Source organism: Scyliorhinus torazame, chromosome 11 (assembly GCF_047496885.1).
Source record: "Scyliorhinus torazame isolate Kashiwa2021f chromosome 11, sScyTor2.1, whole genome shotgun sequence".
Lineage (NCBI taxonomy): Eukaryota > Metazoa > Chordata > Chondrichthyes > Carcharhiniformes > Scyliorhinidae > Scyliorhinus > Scyliorhinus torazame.
The window spans coordinates 107,589,277-107,610,640 of record NC_092717.1 but is presented as its reverse complement, the minus strand read 5'-3'; the positions used below and the strand labels follow the sequence as shown (position 1 = coordinate 107,610,640).

The following is a 21,364-nucleotide window of genomic DNA, read 5'->3' as shown; positions in this document are numbered from 1 at the left end:
GTGATTGATCAGTATTATAATGAATATTCACACCACAATAATAAGGTCAGAATTAAAATTAAGTCAGTTGATATTTTGAAGGATTGACTGCTATTACTCTCTTGTCCTCCCAACACCAACCCTATTCTGGCCGCTCAGGCAAAGACAAAATAGTGAAAACTCTGAAATCTAGAATGTGATTAAATATGGCACAAAATTATTACAAACTAATTTATTTTATTTAAAAAAAAAAAAAATGTTTATGAAGATTTTTGACAGAATATCAGTAACAAAATGAAAAAGGAACCCAACAGGGTACAAAACAGTCCAAAAAAGCAACCTCCATACCCCCCTCCCCCCGTACATAAATAATAAATTAACACCCCGACTTAACACAAAGCAAACATATACACCCCCTCAGACCCCCCAGTGTAAATAAACAAAAACAAAAGTAAAGTAACCCCCCCCCCCACCGAGTTGCTGCTGCCATTGACCAATGTCTACTGTTCTGCCAGGAAGTCTAAGAACGGTTGCCACCGCCTAAAGAACCCTTGTACCGACCCTCTCAAGGCGAATTTCACCCTCTCCAAATTAATAAACGCCGCCATATCGTTGATCCAGGATTCCACGCTTGGGGGCCTCGCATCCTTCCACTGAAGAAGAATCCTCCGCCGGGCTACCAGGGATGCAAAGGCCAGAATACCAGCCTCTTTCGCCTCCTGCACTCCCGGCTCCTCTGCCACCCTGAATATTGCGAGCCCCCAGCCCTGCTTGACCCTGGAACCTACCACCCTCGACACTGTCCTCTTTACACCCCTCCAAAATTCCTCCAGCGCTGGCATGCCCAGAACATATGGTGTGATTCACTGGGCTCCCCAAGCACCTAACACACCTGTCCTCGCCCCCAAAGAACCGGCTCATCCTTGTCCCGGTCATGTGTGCCCTGTGCAGCACCTTAAACTGTGTGAGGCTGAGCCTCGCGCACGAAGAGGAAGAGTTCACCCTCCTAGGGCATCTGCCCACGTCCCTTCCTCGATCTCCTCCTCCCACTTACTTTTCACCTCCATCACCGAGGCCTCCTCCTCCTGCATCACCTGGTAAGTTTCCGAGATCTCACCCCCCCCCCAGAGAGCACCCTGTCCTGTACTGTGTGTGGCAGCAGCCGCAGGAATTCCACCACCTGCCGCCTGGCAAACACCCTTAGCTGTAAGTACCTGAAGGCGTTCCCTGGCGGCGGGCGGGGGGGGGGGGGGGGGGGGGGGGGGGGGGGGGGAGAGCCCATACGTTTCCTCCAGCTCACCCAGGCGCGTGAACTTCCTGTCCACAAACAGGTCTCCAACCTTCGTATCCCTGCCCTGTGCCACCCCGAAAACCCTCCATCTGTTCTCCCTGGGACGAACCGGTGGTTCCCCCGTATTGGGGTCCACACCAATGCCCCAACATCCCCCATGTGCCGCCTCCACTGCCCCAGGGCCACTACCGGGCTTGTGGTATACCTCCTTGGAGGGAGCGGCAGCGGCGCCGTTGCCAGCGCCCCCAGACTCGCACCCACACAAGACGCCGTCTCCAGCCTCTTCCATGCAGCCCCTCCCCCTCCATCACCCACTTGCGCACCATCGTCGCATTGGCGGCCCAGTAATACCCACAGAGGTTGGGCAGCGCCAGCACCCCCATATCTCTACTCCGCTCCAGGAACACCCTTCTCACCCTCGGAGTTCCTTGCGCCCACACAAACCCCATTATGCTCCTGTTGACCCGCCTAAAAAAGGCCTTCGGGATAAACATGGGGAGGCACTGGAACAGGAACAAAAACCTTGGGAGCACCGTCATTTTGACTGACTGCACCCTACCCGCCAAGGACAGCGGCAACGCGCCCCGCCTCTTGAACTCCTCCTCCATTTGCTCCACCAGCCTTGTGAATTAAGCCTATGCAGGGCCCCCCAGCTCTGGCCACCTGGACCCCAAATACCTGAAGCTCATCTCCGCCCTGTTTAAGTGGGAGCTCGCCAATCCCCCTCTCCTGGTCCCCTGGGTGAACCACGAACAGCTCGCTCTTCCCCATGTTGAGCTTGTACCCGGGAAATCCCCGAATTCCCGGAGGATCCTCATTACCTCCGACATTCCCCCCACCGCGTCCGCCACATATAGCAGCAAGTCTTCCGCATAGAGCGACACCCTATGCTCCTCCCCACCCTGCACCAACCCCCTCCAGTACCTCGACTCCCTCAGTGCCATTGCCAGGGGTTCAATCGACAATGCAAAGAGCAGGGGGGACAGGGGACACTCCTGCCTCGTCCCTTGGTGCAACCGAAAGTACTCAGATCTCCTGTTCGTGGCCACACTCGCCATCGGGACCTCATACAACAGCCTAACACACCTGACAAACCCTCCCCCAAATGCAAATCTCTTCAGCACCTCCCACAGGTACCCCCACTCTACCCTATCGAAGGCTTTCTCAGCGTCCATCGCCACCACTATCTCCGCCTCCCCCTCCCTCGCCGGCATCATAATCGCGTTCAGAAGCCTCCGCACATTCGCATTCAAGTGCCTCCTCTTCAGGATCCCCGTCTGGTCTTCGTGGATGACCTGCGGCACACAATCCTCAATTCTCGTGGCTAAGACCTTCGCCAGCACCTTGGCATCTACGTTTAGCAACGAAATCGGCCTGTAAGACCCACACTGCAGGGGATCCTTGTCCCGCTTCAGGATCAAGGAGATCAGTGCCCGGGACATCGTCAGGGGCAAAGCCCCCCCCTCCCTTGCCTCATTGAAGGTCCTAACTAGCAACGGGCCCAACAGGTCCATATCTTTTTGATAGAATTCGACCGAGAAACCGTCCGGCCCCGGTGCCTTCCCCGCCTGCATGCTCCCTACCCCTTTGGTCAGCTCCTCCAGCCCAATCGGGGCCCCCTATCCTGCCACCAGTCCCTCCTCCACCTTCGGAAACCTCAATTGGTCCAGAAAGCGGCCCATCCCTCCCTCCTCCAGTGGGGGCTCGGACCGATACAATTCCTCATAAAGTCCCTGAAGACCCCATTGATGCCAACCCCACTCCGCACCACACTCCCTCCCCTGTCCTTAACTCCCCCGATCTCCCTAGCTGCGTCCCGTTTCCGAAGCTGATGCGCCAGCATCCGACTTGCCTTTTCCGCATACTCATAAATCGCCCCCTGGGCCTTCCTCCACTGCACCTCCGTCTTCCTGGTGGTCACCAGGTCGAATTCGGCCTGGAGGCTGCGCCTCTTCCTCAACAGTCCTTCCTCAGGCACCTCCACATACCTCCGGTCTACCCTCACCATCTCCCCCACCAGCCTCTCCCTCTCCCTCCGCTCCCGCCTCTCCTTGTGGGCCCTAATGGAGATCAGCTCTCCCCTAACCACCGCCTTCAGCGCCTCCCATACCATCCCCACTCGGACCTCCCCGTTATCGTTGGCCTCCAGGTATCTCTCTATGCGCTGGTCCCTCTCCTCCCGCAGCTGTAAGTCCACCCAATGCGGGGCGTGATCCGAAATGGCTATCGCCGAGTACTCGGTATCCTCTACTCTCGCTATCAGCACCCTGCTCAAAATTAAAAAGGTTGATCCGGGAATAAGCCTTATGGACATGTGAGAAGAATGAAAATGCCCTAGCCCCAGGCCTTGCAAATCTCCAAGGGTCCACCCCTCCCATCTGGTCTATAAACCCCCTCAGCACCTTAGCCACCGCCGGCTTCCTACCGGCCTAGATCTGGAGCGATCCAGTGCCCGATCCAACACCGTGTTGAAGTCTCCCCCCATTATCAGGCCCCCCACTTCCAAGTCTGGGATCTGACCCAACATGCGCCGCATAAAACCCGCATCGTCCCAGTTCTGGGCATACACATTGACCAGTACCACTCTTTCTCCCTGCAGCTTACCACTTACCATTACGTACCTACCGCCATTGTCTGCCACAATGCTAGACACCTCGAACGACACCTTCCTTTCCCACCAAGATCACCACTCCTCGATTTTTGGCATCCAGCCCCGAATGAAACACCTGACCTACCCACCCTTCCCTCAATCTTACCTGGTCTGCCACCTTGAGTGTCTCTCCTAGAGCATAACCACATCCGCCTTGAGCCCCTTCAGGTGCGCGAACACATGGGCCCGCTTAACCGGCCCATTCAGTCCCCTTACATTCCAGGTTATCAGCCAGATCAGGTGGCTACCCGCCCCCCTCCCCCGCCGACTAGTCATAACCCCTCCTCGGCCAGCCACGCACACCGCACCCCACTCCCAGCCCGTTCCCCATGGTGGCATACCCCCATCTCGACCCACGCCTCAGCTCCCCCTTGACCATAGCAGCAGCAACTCTATTCCTCCCCCCCCCCTCCCCCCCCCCCCCGGGCTAGGACTCCTCCTAGCTGCTTTAATCCCCCCACTGCATTTCCGCAAGTCAGCTGACTCCTGATGACCCCGTCCACTCCCGCCTCTCCTTCGACTCCTCCCATTGTGGCACACCATCCTCTTCCATTCCCCATCCGCAGGCTCTCCACCTCCCCCTTCCATCTCAAGCGCGGGAAACAACCCTCGCTTCCCCGCCCCGGCCCCGCCCCCTCCAGTCTTCAGCGCGGGAAAAAGCCCGTGCTTTCCACCTACCCGGCCCCGCCACCTCTGACGCAGCTCCTTTTACAGGCCCAGTCCCCTCACCCCCGACCCGGGCCTCCCCCTCCCCGGCGGGGCCTCCCCCTCCCCCGCGGGGCCCCAACTCACTGCTGGCCATCCACCCCTGCTCAATTTGCTTACCCCCCTCCAAGAGCCCCACTGACCAACCCAACCAAAACAGTGCCCAACCCGCCCTAATCACCCTCACCGAACCAGAAAGAAAAAAAAACAAGAGCAAAGGACCCCCCCTCTCAAAAAGTAACATATCAACCACGATCCCCAAACGCCCATCCCGACCCTCAATCTGTGTCCAACTTCTCGTCCTGAACAAAGGCCCACGCCTCCTCCGGAGACTCAAAATAATGGTGCCGGTCCTTGTAGGTGACCCAGTCGCGCCGGCTGCAACCTGCCAAACTTCACCCCCTTCCTGTGCAGCACCGCCTTCGCTCGATTGTACCCGGCCCTCCTCTTCGCCACATCCGCACTCCAGTCCTGGTATATTCAAACCTCCGGGTTCTCCCATCTGCTGCTCCTCTCCTTCCTTGGACCACCTGAACACACACTCGCGATCAGCGAACCGATGAAACCGCACCAGCACCGCCTGCGGAGACTCGTTAGCCTTGGGCCTTCTCGCCAGCACTCTATGGGCCTCTTCCAGCTCCAGGGGCCCCTGGAAGGACCCCGCTCCCATCAGCGAGTTCAATATGGTGACCACATAGGCCCCCACATCCGGCCCCTCCAGCCCCTCCGGGAGGCCCAGAATCCGCAAGTTGTTCCGCCTCGACCGATTCTCTATCTCCTCGAACCGCTCCTGCCATTTCTTGTGGAGCGCCTCGTGCGCCTCCACCTTTACCGCCAGGCCTAAGATCTCGATCTCGTTGTCGGAGATCTTTTGTCGGGCCTCGCGGATCACCACCCCCTGGGCCATCTGCGTCTCCAGCAGCTTATCGATAGAAGCCTTCATCGGCTCAAGCAGGTCCGCTTTAATCTCCCTGAAGCAGCGCTGGATAACCTCCTGTTGCTCCTGCGCCCACTGCATCCACGCTGCCTGGTCCCTGCCCGCCGCCATTTTGGTCTTCTTCCCTCGCACCTTCTTCGGGTCCACCACCACTTTTTTAGTCGCCCCGCTCCTGGTAAAAGCCATATACTGTCGTGGAACTATTGTACACTCCTTCCCACAGCGGGAAACGTCGAAAAATGTAGTTGGGGGGCCCTGAAAAGAGCCCAAAAGTCCGTTTTTTGCGGGAGCTGCCGAATGTGCGACTTAGCTCCGCATAGCCGCAACCGAAAGTTACAAACTAATTTTTAAGAGCAAATTTTGGTCATAATTTTCTTCTGGAATTAAAGACTTGCATGTTCCATGCCTGCATTGTGGACACTCTTTATATTTAAAAGAAAACATGATAGTGTCCTACCGAAGCAATACTTGGCGCAATTAAAATAAAAAAAAGTCAAACAGGAAAATTCTGTACAAATTCAAATGCAGGCAAAACCCCTGAAATGTATTTTTTTTGGTCCGGTCCTATTAAATTAAATCTTCTTTAAAAGTCCTTTCTGTGAGGAATGGTGACATTTTACAGATTTTATTAAGGATGAAAACAAATCTTCATATGATTTTTCATTTGGTAACAAAGTTATACACTAAATCCTGGTAGAATTAGATGTGACTGGAATAAAAGAGTTTTGTGCTGTATTTTTAACTACTGCAATCTTTGTTGTAAAAATGATTGCTAATAAGGTAATTTGAGTCAAAGTATCAATGCATCTATAATTTTAATGACTTGCAAGTTTTAATAGGATTTTAAAATTTTCTTCTACAATTGATTTTCGCAATGTTTATCAGGGCTATCTATCAGTTTTTGTATTGAGTTGTCAGATATGCAAGAGTTGAGCAACTATTATTGCACAAGGTGAATCGGAATGGAGGGAAAATTGTCAATAAATCACCTTTTCAGCAATTACTGGCACCAAAAGGAAGATTCTGCTTTTTAAAATATTAATAGAGTGGATTTAAAACAGCTTAGTTTCAATGCTTCCAAAAAAGGTATGTTGATGCAGCAATTTTCACTAGTTAATTATGTTTCCTATTCAAAGGCATTCCTTGTAATGTGCTAGCCACTGCCTAGAGGACAAGCAGGGACACTGACCCCAGGCTACAACAAATATGATGCGACTCAAGTCATTAGGTGGCATGTAAGTTCAATTTTCTGTGGGGAAACTCACTTGCCATACAGTGGTATTTTGCAGCATGTACTTGCCATACAAGAATGATGGGTGCAAATCTGTAACCTACAATGGGCAGCAGGGTAGCACAAGTGGATAGCACTGTGGCTTCACAGCGCCAGGACTGTCTGCACGTTCACCCAGTGTCTGCGTGGGTTTTCTCCGAGTGCTCCGGTTTCCTCCCACAGTCCAAAGACATGCAGGTTAGGTGGACTGGCCATGATAAATTGCCCTTAGTGACCAAAATGGTTAGATAGGGTTACGGCGATAGGGTGGAAGTGAGGGCTTAAGAGGGTTGGTGCAGACTCGATGGGCCGAATGGTCTCCTTCTGCACTGTATGTTCTATGTAATTCCACACTAGCATGGGAGACAACATGTGCGATATGGAGATATGAAATATTATGCATTTTTAAATGCATTGGTGGTTAGGTGATTCTACCACCCACTGGAGGTTCCATAATGACAATCTTACCTTCCCCCTCTTCTTTTATAGACTTTGGTTGAGATACAGCAAAACACTGCATAGTTTCATATTTCTGAGGTGCTTCCTGGTTATCATGTCCTTCCTCATCAGTCTCACCAGGTGGTTTAACCAACATGCGACAGTTAAAAGTGTGGCTGTTCCGTCTTGGAGTTTCATTGGACCAAGGCACCCCATTTACTGGAAAATTTAATGTTTTACACAAACAGTTCACTTTGAAACAGGTAAAACAATTTTTAATACTGCAAAAATAAAGTGTAAAAAATGTTTTGGCTTAATTTACATAAAGTTGAAATGTTTCATAGCATGTGACACCATTTATCATTGAAGTGCAATACTTAATTGACTTTCCAGCACATGAATATGTACACACTGTGCAAAAATTATCCTGAAAGTTTCTTACTCCACACAATATAATCAACAATATGGAATTTACAAGTAACCTATTTTGTTAGCCAAAGTGAAGGCATTTAATTTGGCTATTTTATTCTGAGGAGGCATGACTGCTAGACTTGTAACATAATAAAAGAGGAAAACAGTAATATTCTTAACTTCTGATCCACCTTATAGGCTGTTAATGGCCGAAACTGCATTGGGATAGTAAACTGGTTGAGAACACCAACCATCCACGCATAGACCAGCTATGTTGAGGCTTCGGCCTCATAAGCATGACCCTGGCAAGCTGCAGACCCTGAATAGGCACATGTTGTAGCTTGCTGGCTGGTCGGAGGAGTAATGGTCTGGCTGGTACCAATGATTCATGGAAACTCAGTATTTTTGTGGAGCCCAGAGAAGCATTGCTTTACCACTGGGCCCCAACTTACATGGTTAAAAAAAAAAGACCTACTGTGACAAACCGGGGCTACCCATCGGAAGGCACCTACCAAGATGGCAGCCAGCACACTAATGTAAATTGAGAACCAAGGTGATCCAGTTTCAGTATTGGGTGATAAACAGCCAATTTGTTTTGAGTAAGCTACTGGATACAATTCAAGGTATTCAAATAGACTCTTACCAAGAGACTTCGGCAAAAGATTTCTCACAAACTCTGCGTGGTCACCAACATGTAGTATGCTGTAGACGCTGGAGTTTATAAGTTCTTCCTGGTTGTATTTCAGATACTGGGTCACATTCTCAGATACGAACACTATATGCCCTTCAAGATTGACCACAAAAAAAAATCCATCCAAAGCCTGTAAAGAATAAACACTATGATGTGAATATAATGTTCAATGTCACTAGATAGAGCACACACACATACACAATGAGATGATAGAACATTCGACTAAAACTCATTAGAAAATGAGAAGATTACTTACAAACATCAGCAGCTCTTTCCATTCCAAATTTCAAAATTATTTTAAAATTTTAAATGTTGAGGACCCATTCCTTTTTTTTTTCCCAATTAAGGGGCAATTTAGCATGGCCAATTCACTTCCCCTGCACATCTTTTTGGGTTGTGGGGGTGAGACCCACGCAGACACGGGGAGAATGTGCAAACTCCATAAGGACAGCGGTCCGGGGCCGGGATCAAACCCGAGTCCTCGGCGCCGTGAGACAGCAGTGCTAACCACTGCGCCACCATGCCACCCCAAATTTCAAGATTGCAACAATCACCAGCTGTTGCATGTAAATTCTTGTTTGGAAAACACTTTATTTTTGGAGGCAGTGTTAGTTGCTTCTTTTTCTTGCCAACTTATTTCCTTTCACACCACCTCTCGGCACCTTAGCAACTGTGTTGGGTAAATGCAGAGACTGCACTTAAGCAAACATCAGTGTTGGCAGGTAGTGCTACAGACTGCTGCTGCCCCCCCCCCCCCCCCCCCCCCCCACCACCACCCCACCCCCCACACACTCATGACCATCCCTTTAGATTGCCTCCACTCTCCGGTGTGATTTAACAGCATTTATTACATATCTCCTCATATTGCAATGGTCAGGCTCGGAATTGAAGTATCCAAACCAAACCTCTCTCCATCACTGCTCTATGATAATATACTTAACCAAAAGCTGACACTTGCACACTGAAAACATGATGTCACAACTCAAATGACAGCCTTTTCCACTGTAAAATAAAAATTAACATTTTAAAATAGTGCAATTAAAACAGGCAATTACAGGTTTAAGAAAAATGTCATTAATAACCTTGCAGGGGAAGAAAGGATGCAGAGGAGAAAGAATGGAGGACTCAGCTTGTTTAAGCAGTCAGTATTTTTGAGCCATACCGACCAAGAGGGTGCTATGATCCAACCCCAGTCTGGACAGTGATCAATGATCTCAGCTGGATGAGAGGATTGGTCATATCAGCCTCAGGTGCTCACATTGCTGGATTGGGTGCAGTGGGGAAAGACAGAACACCAGTTAGGCGTCCCCTGCTAAAAGCACACATATAGTCTGGAAGCAGATCTAGGATAAGCTGTGCTTTTTGCGATTGCTGGATTCTCTGCTAATATGCACTGTTTAGGATCACATGTGAAGAACGGTCATTTGGGCAAGAAACTGAGGGGCAATCTATGCCTACAAAGCCGTACGTCATCAAGAAATCAAGACCTTAAGAGAAGCACAGAGAAAAGGGTCTGGAGGGGAGCTACATAGGGGAACCTATTGTACTTCCTACTGCTCAATAGCTTGATAAACTGTCTATTGCCTTCCAAAGTAAATATACAAAACTAAAAATAATATGCAGTCTAATATGCTAGCCAGTCAAACAAGCCTAGCGTGTATTGTGATGATGCAACTGAACATCATGATCCCCCAATGTCCCACACCCACCAACGGCCATTTCGTGCTCTGGGGGGAAAAAACACTAATATAAAAAACAAGGCTAATTCAGGGAAAAATAAAATCTGGGAATCTCCTTTCCAGCAACCAAAGGGATTAAAACATGGAGACCACAATAGAGAGAAGACACATTATCCAATAACCCAATTGTCTTGTACCTTGTGATATCAGCCAGAGCTAGCAATCATCCAGCTCCTTTTCAAAAGCAAAAAATTCAGTCATTGTTTAAACTTGTTGCAAACAGGGATGCTCCACTTCAAAATGAAAAGCCGCCCAACATCCAACCTACTTAAACACTTGTTTTGTACATTTGTCTCCTGGTTCACCCAAAGTCATCAAACTCAAAACAGTATACAAACCCTTTAAAACAAAAAATACATCATTCAAATTTCTCCAAAGTCTACTCCTTTTTGAAAAAGACTAAAAAGACCAAGTTCTACGGGTGATATTTAATGGAGGCAACTGGAGTCTTGCCTGCCAGCTAGAGAGCTGGCATGAGCCCTGCGTCACCTCCTTTTGGGAAGGCACACCAAATTTAGTGGCAATCAGACACTTTAACTGGCGGCAACTGACCTTCAATGACCCCAGAGGGGCAGAGGTCCTGCTCGGCAGTGCCACCAGAGTCAGTGGCTGCTGCCAGTAATGCAACCACCTGAGGCCCATTATCGACATATCCATAGGCAAAGGTGAGTGATGGTGGAGTGGATGGGAGGGGGTTGTGTGTATGTTTCTTTGAACATTATGTACTCCCTTACCCAGAAGCTTGGAAGCTACCCCACATAATTTGCTTTCGGCTTTCTGCATGGCAGCATAATCCAAGACCCCTCTCACCCAGGTTATTCTCTCTTCCAGCGGGCAGAAGATTGAGAGCACACACCAATAGATTCAAAAGCAACTTCTTCCCTGCTGTTACCAGACTCCTGAATGGCTCTCTCATGGACTGAACTGATATTTCTACAGTTGTAGCACTATATTCCGTTTGCAAGGGCAGCATAGTGAAATTAAATGAAAAATGAAAATCGCTTGTCACAAGTAGGCTTCAATGAAGTTACTGTGAAAAGCCCCTAGTCGCCACATTCCGGCGCCTGTTCGGGGAGGCTGGTACGGGAATTGAACCGTGCTGCTGGCCTGCCTTGGTCTGCTTTAAAAGCTAACGATTTAGCCCAGTGTGCTAAACCAGCCCCGTGGTGCAGTGGTTAGCACTGCTGCCTACGGTGCTGCAGACCTGGATTTGATTCCAGCCCCGAGTCACTAACTGTGTGGAGTTTACACATTCTCCCCATGTCTGCGTGGGTTTCACACTCCACAACCCAAAGATGTACAGGGTGGGTGGACTGGCCACGCTAAATTGCCCCTTAATTGGAAAAAATGAATTTGGTACTCTAAATTTATTAAAAAATAATATTCCATATGCTGCACCCAATGTTTGTGTTTATGTATTTACATTGTGTAATTATTGTATATTCTACGTATTCATGCATGGAGCGATCTGCCTTGGTTGTACACAGAACAATACTTTTCACTGTACCTCGGTACACGTGACAATAATAAATCTAACTGATAAAAAACCTGTGAAGAGGACATTGTAGAACTTCAAAAGGTCATAGGTAAGGTGCTGGGGTGGGCGGAAAGGTAGCAGGTGAGGTTCCATGCAAATGTGAGGTGATGAATTTTGAGAGGAAGAACATGGAGACAACATAAAATAAGGGGCAAAGTTCTAAACAAAAAGGTGCAGGAGCAGTGCCCTGGGTGTATATATATATATATATGCATAGATCATTAAAGGTGGCAGGACAGGTGGAGTGTGCTGTTAATAAAGCATGTAGTATCCTGGGCCACACTACAGGAAGGATGTGAATGCTTTGAGAGAGAGAGAGAGAGAGAGAGAGAGAGAGAGAGAGAGAGAGTGCAGAGGAGGTTTACGAGAATGGTTACAGGGACGAGGACCTTCAGTTATGAGGATAGATTGGAGGAATTCGGACTGTTCTTCTTAGAGAAGGCAGCCAAGAGGAGATTTGAAAATCATGAGGGAGCTGGATAGAGTAGATAGGAAAAAATTGTTCCCACTCGTAAAGGATCAAGAACGAGAGGACATAGATCTAAGGTAATATGCAGAAGAAGCAAATTGTGATGTGAGAAAAATCTCAAGTGGTTTGGGTCTGGAGCGCACTGTTTGGAAGTGCCCGGGAGGCAAATTCAATAGAGACATTCAGGAGGGCATTAGATGATGACTTGAATGGTAACAACATGCAGGGATATGGGGAAAAGGCAGAGGTATGGCACTAAGCCGTCATTCTCTTTTGGGGAGCCGGTGCAGACATGGTGGACCAAACACTCCCCTCCTGCACCGCAACAACTGTGATTTTAAAAGTTATTTTTAGTTTTCTTTAAATTCATTCCTGGGTTACGGGCATCCCTGCTTAGGCCAGCATTTATTGCACAACCCTAATTGCCCTTGAACTGAGCCCCATTTCCGAGGGACTGTTAAGAGTCATCCAGGTTGCTGTGGATTTGGAATCACATTCCCTCGGATATTAGAACCATAGAATAGAATAGAAATGGGTGTTTACAACAATCGAACATGGTCAGCATCTAAATCCAGATTGTTATTAAATTCCCCCATCTACCATGGGGATTCGAACGCGAGCCCGCATTACTAGCCCAGTGACAATACCACTGCGCCACCACCTCCCTGGTTATTTACGAAGGATAATGTAATGGGGCTAGGCAGCAAGTAAAAATGCTTGCTTTTTTATGAAAGACCCCATATCAACTGTGAGAATAAAACTGCACCAGATTACCATTTTTAAACATATCAAGGAAGTGTTCTTAATGCATTTTAAAAAAATAAGACAAATACTGCCCGATTGCCCTGCTTTATGGAATATTGTACGCTCAGTGCTATGTAAATAAGTGAGCAGAAACTCGAGCAAAAAAAACTTCTGAAAATTAGCACAATTTACACCCAGATTGCTTGTTGTGCATTAAGCAGAAATTCTTGGTCACTGTACTTCATGTATAGGATAGTTTTATGATTTCAACTCTTAATCTTCATACAAGGAAAGATTTAATGATGGAAAATGGTATTACTACACTTTTCTTGGCCTCAAATTATTTACCCTGATTTGTGCAGGTGAATGAGATTCTTAAAGTTTGGTGTAAGCTGCAAAATCAACTTAAATCTCAGTGCTAATGTTGGCACAATTAATATTAGTGCAATTAATGTGTTGTGAAAAAATGCAAACCTTTATATATTTAATTGGATCATTTCTAAAAGCATAAAAATGAAATTTGCAATTTTCTAGCTTTCGTGCTTCTAAACTGACCTCAAGCATCATTGGTCCCAGTGCATCCTTGTCAATGACACCTTGACCGGTGGAGGACACATCAGCCTTCTGCACCGCATCTTCATTTGCAGCAGCCTTTTCTGCAAAACAAAAGTAAATTATTGCAACATGGAAATCCATCAGATTGCCTAAACTCAAGAGTAAATCATGAAGCTGCTTTACTGATTTAATATTGACTTCCATAACAGAAATAATTTCAACAAAATGCATTCTTGATGAAGTCCTTTCTTCAAAGCTCAGAACTGTTTCTTGCTATAAAACAATGTAATGTTTCACTTCACTAATTACACTCTAATGTTTCACTTCACTAATTACATTTGGCTTCCTATTGAAAGGATTATCCATCCAGTTCTATTGCAATTCTAACTCACTGAGGAATAAAGAAATCAACTGAATCCGGACATATTCTATGCCGAGAGACGAGAGGACTAATGGGGCAACAGGGCAGTTTCAACTTTTAAACTAGTCGAAAACCTCTGATTCCTTCTACTGAAGGAAATCTTGTTGGGATATGTGGACGGCTTGAATAAATCAGACTTAATTGCAACCTAAAGGAGCAGAACTGTAAAAGATGTCTGCAGTCCTTCCTATAAACATGACTCTTTCAGAACTTGGAAGGATTGATGTCCCCCCACCAATGTTAATCGCTTGCAGGAAACTCAAAGATGAAATTAAGAATCCCACAAAAGGACAGATGTGTGACTACACCAACACTTTTCATCAGACAGTTCTCTGCTGTTTTGGTAAAAAGTTATTTCTTCTTCAGCACTCACTGCAGCCAACTGCTGCACCTTAAATTCTGGTATCTCTTCATGCATGTTCTGGCAAGTATGTGCAAAGATAGCCCTCAGAGAACACATTTAACAAAGTAACCCAGTCTTTTAGGATTCCTATATCCTTTAAAATGACATCTATACAGAATTTGTGGGATTCTTAATAGGGGCTGTTTAGCACAAGGCTAAATCGCTGGCTTTGAAAGCAGACCAAGGCAGGCCAGCAGCATGGTTCAATTCCCGTAACAGCCTCCCCGAACAGGCGCTGGAATGTGGCGACTAGGGGCTTTTCACAGTAACTTCATTGAAGCCTACTTGTGACAATAAGCGATTTTCATTTCATTTCATTTCCTTCATCCATGGTACAATATTGGTTAAAAAGAAAACTGGCCCGATCTGGAGGCATTGAAGTAATCTTACAGCATGGTGGTTAGTCACCCTTGATACTGAAGTTCAGAGTGTGCAAGTATGTATTTAAATATAGACAATCATGTATACTTAAGGTTAATACAAAAATCTTGGGTCTGTTGATGCTTCCTGTCGGAAAACCTTAGTCACTTTTTTGCTACATTTTTGTCAATGTTGTCTATTATAAATCTTTTCCACATTAATGCAATTAGTATTTAATGCTTTTTTCTCTCTCTCTCTCAGCACTGCTTTTTGCTTCCATGGCCATCTGCTCCATTATTGGCCACAGTTGCTCCCGCCATTTGTGGTCAGTAGCGGAGGCCCGTTCTTGGCTGGGATTTCCTTCAATATGTTTCTTGTTCTTTCTCAGATTCATTCTCAGAACGAGGGTGTCACTGACAGAGCCGGCATTAAGCCTATTCTTAGTTACCCTATGGTGGTGGTGTCAGTTTTCTTTCGAATGCCACAGATGGTTTGATACACCCGAGTGTTTTTTTTTTTTTTAAAAGCTCACTTCAGAAAGGAAGGAGAGCAGGGTTTGGGGGTGGGGGAAAGAGAGAAGAAAGAAGAGAACCTGGAGACATTGACAACACAACACAAGGACATCCGATTTTCTTCTTTCGGCTTCTCCCATTTTATCTGGCATCACCACAATGCTGGTTGATCACCCTTCTCCACCTCCTCCCACTATCATCAATTCCTCTTCCAATCCTGCGGTGTTCAAGTGTCTCGCCACCACATCTTTCTATCTGGTCTCAGGCCTTTCTCATCCTGGAAGTCCCATCTCCATTACTCGTCTCACCTCATTTCTTCCCTCTATTCCGCAATAGATGACCATACCATTTCAATCTCCTCTTAACTACTCTCATCTCAAACTGTCACGGTGGGATTTGAACTCATTCTCTGGACTATGAATCCAGGCTTCCAGATTATTTGCTCAGTAACAATGGTACTGTTGCCACCCCAAAAATTGGTTGTGAAGAGAGCCTCTGTAAAATTAAGGACACTTCCACATGAGTGACTCAAACCTCATCACCAAGTCAGCAACTGCTGCCACAACTATCAGACACTGTCCAGCCTTGCTTCCAGCTCAGCTACCTTGCCTCATTATCCCCAAGGTACCCATGAACGTACTGGCTGCTTCATTCTCATATAATAGCCGACCGAGAGATTATCTCAGGTGCAAGTTTTACTTTTCAATACACGTTGAAAAAGGAACATATATACCCACACATTTGAAACAGTTGATAAATCAAGTATAACCACTGATGAATTTCAGATCACAGCAATATTAATAATAATATTAATAATAATATTAATAATAATATTAATAATAATAACTTATTGTCACAAGTTACAAGTTACTGTCAAAATCCCCTTGTCGCCACATTCCAGCACCTGTTCGGGGAGGCCGGTATGGGAATTGACCTCGCTCTGCTGGCTTTGTTCAGCATTACACTGTGCTAAACCAGCCCCTATTAGAGGAATAGATACATAATTTGAAGCCTAAAAATGTAACTGGATGTTATGGACTGTCCAAGAGTGTGATGGATCAGATTTAACGGTGGCTTCCTAATGGGAACTGAATAAGAACTGAAGAAAGAAATCTTGCAGAACGGTGAGGAAAGGACTGGCGAGAGAACTAGTAAAATCGCTCCTGCAGAAAGTTGACACTGACACAATGGGCTGAATGGCCTCCTCCTGTGCTGTAACCACTCTGTGATATTGAGCATCATCACCACAAATCTGGGAACAATTGATGGGCAACATGGTCAAGGTATAACAATCCTCATCACAATCGAAAAAGCACAAGAAAACCTGAATACCGAGGGTAATTAGATGAGGTATCTATTATCTTTTGAAAAGGATGGTGTTTTTGTGTAGTCAGTATTATTTGGGTGAGTTGGAAGACACAAGATGCCGCAAATAACAAACTCCACAAAATCCTGTGTAAATTTATCATCATCATTGCCAACTAAGAAATTCAACCAACTGATAGCTGCAAGAGGCACAACTTAAAATCATTTTGTTACACCTATGATAAACAAAATAGCATTTTTAAAACGTAAAAGAACATTTAGGGGTTCATAAAATATGAATTACCGTTCTATCACCTGTGTAATTGTCACTGCACTTCACAGTAAACAAAGCCTATGCATACCGTGAAATATGTCAAGGCACTGTATACATGCAACTTTTTAATCTTCAATTCTGTTATCCAAGTTTGAACCCTGCTCAGACTGATATGATTATTTTCCAAATTGCATTATTGCTGTTCGATACAGAACTACATGTCTTGTCATATGTGCATATATTTTCTATTGTACATTACAAATTAGTCGTACTCGGATTTTAGTCTTCTGAACTTTATTTCCCATATATTGGTTCCAATGCTTCCAGAATTTTTCAGGATCTAACATTTCAAAAAGGTCAGTAGTTCTTTATTTCTCAGCCAATACAAGCTCTTACGACATGTTGAGAAATAATACAAAATGAAATGAGGAAAATGAAAGTTGCCTTTGTCCCAGAGGACCGTAGGTTCCTCTCTTCTTTTGAGAGACAGAGCTGACTGATGGTGATTCAACCGGACGGCCACCACACCTCACTCAGGCAAGGGGCAAGCCTGAGAAAGCGGGGCCTTCATGGATAACGCTGTTGGCGTCGTTCTGAACCATGTACCGGCCAGTCAACTGCGTCAACCAACTCCTGCGAGAAATAATAAACTGACACTTGAATGACAACATTCGCTTTATTTGTATGCTTCAGTTTTAACAACTGTTCCCAAATTGGTGAGCCATCAACCAGTATTTTAGTCCAAGAGTTAATATTATGTTGTATCATTTCTATCTGGAATTTTAGTTATAGCCTCTGTGAGGCATTTAGGCTTAATTTTAGTCAGTTACAATGATGAACAATTATTTCGTTCTCATTTTAGCTGATAAAAATAATGTTGAAAAGATCATTACAAACTAAATATTTTCTGCCATTTCAAAATAGCTGTTGGACTGAGGTAATTAAAAAGCATCCAATGTCTGATGCTCTAAAATCATGCCCATCTCTCATGTTCTGCTCCTTCGCATCTTCCTTCAGCTCATATTCCAAACTTGATTCCGAACAGCTGCTGTGTGTGTGTGCCATTCTGCATTTTAATTTCTTAAGAAGCAGCATGAAGCAAAAACAAGATTCATTCAAAGTGCATGGTGCAATCTGGCTCTTAGCAGATGCAACATGGTCATTTCCAGCAGCCTGCCAGAAGGGAGGCTCACTCCTTCCTGCTGAGTGTGCCTTTCCACTGGGATTATGGCAGCGTCTTAAGAGACTTTGTTTATAATTACACCAACAGTAGCAGCAGCAGCTCTGCCTGCAAGCTGACCATGTTGGATAGAATTCAGTTAAACAATGCGCCAATTAAACTTCTCTTTTACCCAGGTTTTATATAGAGTAGAAATGGCAGGCATAGCTCACAACCAGAAATAATGCAAATTGCCATGATCTCCACAGTATGTTATTGGAAGAAGAGTTTAAAAGGTCACCCACAGATCAGACTATGTCAATTATAAAACATATGATTTCAAAAATCATGCAATAAATATATCTTTAACATTGAGCTGGAATGTTTTTAACTGCTTGCAGAAAACAAGCAGCACATGCATTTTTCATATTAAATATTTGTTAATCCAAAATCTAGGCCAATACTGGTGCATTCTAACACCTTAATTTCTAAAGAGCAATAGCTCATAAAACCAAATGCTCAAAATACACCTCATACACAAATAACAAACAGTCTATACGGCAATAAATCGAACATATTCTATATCCAATTAAATTAAGCAATTCAGTTATATAGCTGGACAAAAAAAAAACATTTAGCGATCAATATCTCCCACTGGTATAATGAATGCCATAAATATATAGAGGAAAAGGTTGACTATTGCATACTTCTGACCGGTGGTTTGTACAGCAGTGTAACATTAGTGGTGTAATATCTCAATGAAATGGTTTCTGAATAATACCCAAAATAAACTAATTATAAGGGTAATGCCCTATAAGTGGTCCAGCACCATTATTTCCTTCAGGCAGTCCACAACCGTATCCTCTTCAAACCAATTAATATGTGCCACAAGATGCTTTAAAAAAAAAAAAAACTATTATTCAGTCTTTGTTTTCACGCGATTGTAACTTATTTCAACAATCCCTACAGATTTCTGTGCTGATAATTCCCAACACCAGCTGAGTGCACATCTGGTGAAATTCACCTCCAACAGCCAGGTGCCGTTCTCCAAAATGATCTTTACTTAATAGCATAAGACATAAAAGCTCAGAATGAGCTTACATGTGCTATAATCATACTTCCAGCTTTGGAACATTTTACACCAACCAAACGAATGCTGCAATAATATTACAATTGCCTCAAAATAAGCCCAATCAATATCTACTTTCAGCAATAAGGCAGCAAAATCAACATTGCATATACAATGCTGTTTAAAGAAAAACGTTCAGGTCAGCAGCTCTGTCAGCCAACATATAGGGCATGGAGGAGAAAGAAAACACATCAACAAGCCAACTATACATCTGCAACAAACTAAAATTAGAAAAACCACCAAATGGCTCCATGAAACCAGGGCATTCGGAAGCTTTCTACTCCCAGAAAAACACAAGACCCTGCCTGTGCTCTCCGAATAGGTTTATCTTTTCAACATTAATGCAACTATATCTCACAGTGCTCCCGAAATTCCCTGCAGTGCATAATAAACACCACAGCTGCACGTTTTCTCAGTGTTTACACTTTCTGGGTACAAGGAAAGAACAAAGCTTTGCACTGTGCCAGTTACAGCTGCTATGATATTAATCAAGCTTTTATTTTTTCAACAATGCCTCGCTCTGCCTTTTCTTCACCTATCATGGTACTTATGGAAGAGTAATGTCATCTTAGTTTATCCGTCCAGAATAACTCTTCTGACCCTAACTGACGTAATTACTATTATTTCAGGCTTTTAAATTTTTTATCACTACCCTTCACACCAGTATCAGTTCTGGTTGCTAGTTTGAAACTAAGTTTTGCTATATCACTTAATAGCTCATGTACTTCTATAGCATCTTCTGTCAGGCACTTCATTCACAAAATCCTGCCTCGACTCCTGACTCCCAAGGATCAGCCTCGTGTCTCTTCCTTGCACTGTCACCAGCACTTGATGTCTTCCCACATCCCAGCAATCGGAAATGGACATATCTTAAATCAGACTCAAGATAGGATCTGACTACACTACAATTAATTTTATCTATAATCTTCACTGTCACTTCAGTGCAGTACTGAGGGAGTACTGCACTGGTGGAGGTGCTCTTTCAGATTAGATGTTTGTCTTCTTAGATGAATGGAAAAAAATAATCTATGGCACCATTCAAAAGGAGCATAATAGTATCTGGCAAATATTTGCCCCTCAACCAATCACAAACAGATTCCCTGTTCACATTACTGATTGTGGGAGCTAGCCTTGCACAAACTGGCAGCCATATTGTCCTCTATTACAAAAGTACTCCACTGGCTAGAATGTGCTGTGGAGCATCCTAAAAGTGGGGAAAGGCGATATATATAAAAAAAAAGCAACTTCTTAATTTCACTGCTATTTTGCTTGTAATTAATTACGAGTCACACAAATCTTTAGCCTGATATCGGTTGCATATTTCTCCCAGGTGACCAGTATTGTTATTTTAAAAAATACTTCCATTTGTCATCTACAGAAATGCTAACAAATATCTTCCTTCAATCCACTTTGACATTGGCACCAGCTAGGCATGATCACCAACAGACCTGAATCTCCAAAATAACGTTCACAACACACACAGCATTGATTGTTATCCCTGGTGGACACTAGTGTGAGGATGCAATCTTAGAAAATTTTTCATCCGAAGCAGAAATGCCATCCTCCTACCAATATCAACCTGACTGCCTACCTAGATTAAAAACTAACAGTTTAGTGTGTCGATTGAACAGGAGCTCTCCAGCATTCCCACAAGAGTGCAGAAGCAAAATGGAACATACATCTACAAAACCATACTCTCAATATATTGGATGCAAGAGTGGAAAAATGCTGATAGGTTCTGGCCTAACATCACTGTGATAGATCTTGTCATTGAAGCCAAGTGGTCTGTTCTCAATAATTGCAAGAGAGATCCCAGCGAGAAGATTCTGACTGCAGTAAGAACTGCTTGAAGTAAAAGTTAAACAGACTGCTAGACAGTGAGAAAGTGACTACTGGTTACAACTTTGCCAAAATATCCAGATGCCCTTCAACACAGGGAATGCTGGGAGCATGTATAAGGGATCAAAAGGGCAACAGAACTGCCAGTAAAGTAAACAGTTCGGTTGAAAACAAAGGCACGGTGGTCATCAACGACTGCAATAATCAGTTGGAGAGATGGGTGGAACACGGTCTTGAGTACTACTCCAGAAATTGAGTATTTAATTGGCTGTTGTCAAGCCCAGTAACCGCATGACATATTTTAAACTGCAAACTAATTTTATATCTGGGCAAAACAACTGGACACAAATGTTGGAAAAGACAGCCACCCAAGTATCACCGGACGTCTTTTGTGGATTAGAACCAGCCCCCTGTCTTAAGAAGGAAAAAGAACAATCCAACTCATGTGGATCAATGGGTCATTCTGAAACTTTTAAAACCTCTGCCGGTCTCAAACCCTCAAGAGTTGTTAACTCCCAATACAGTATGTGTAATCACCATGAACAC

The 21,364-nt window shown here is 45.1% G+C and overlaps 1 protein-coding gene across 10 annotated transcripts in view; it reads right to left on the bottom strand.

Annotated features, from left to right (window-relative positions):
• ncoa2 (nuclear receptor coactivator 2) overlaps positions 1 to 21,364 on the bottom strand; it is a 440,942-nt gene that overhangs the window by 118,123 nt on the left and 301,455 nt on the right. For all 10 annotated transcript variants that reach the window (XM_072467588.1, XM_072467595.1, XM_072467593.1 and 7 more), the window contains 3 exons: positions 13,417 to 13,517; positions 8,325 to 8,502; positions 7,301 to 7,489 (listed from right to left, as the gene is read on the bottom strand). In XM_072467588.1, the coding sequence (XP_072323689.1) occupies positions 7,301 to 7,489; positions 8,325 to 8,502; positions 13,417 to 13,517 (468 nt within the window). The remainder of the gene's footprint in view (positions 1 to 7,300; positions 7,490 to 8,324; positions 8,503 to 13,416; positions 13,518 to 21,364) is intronic.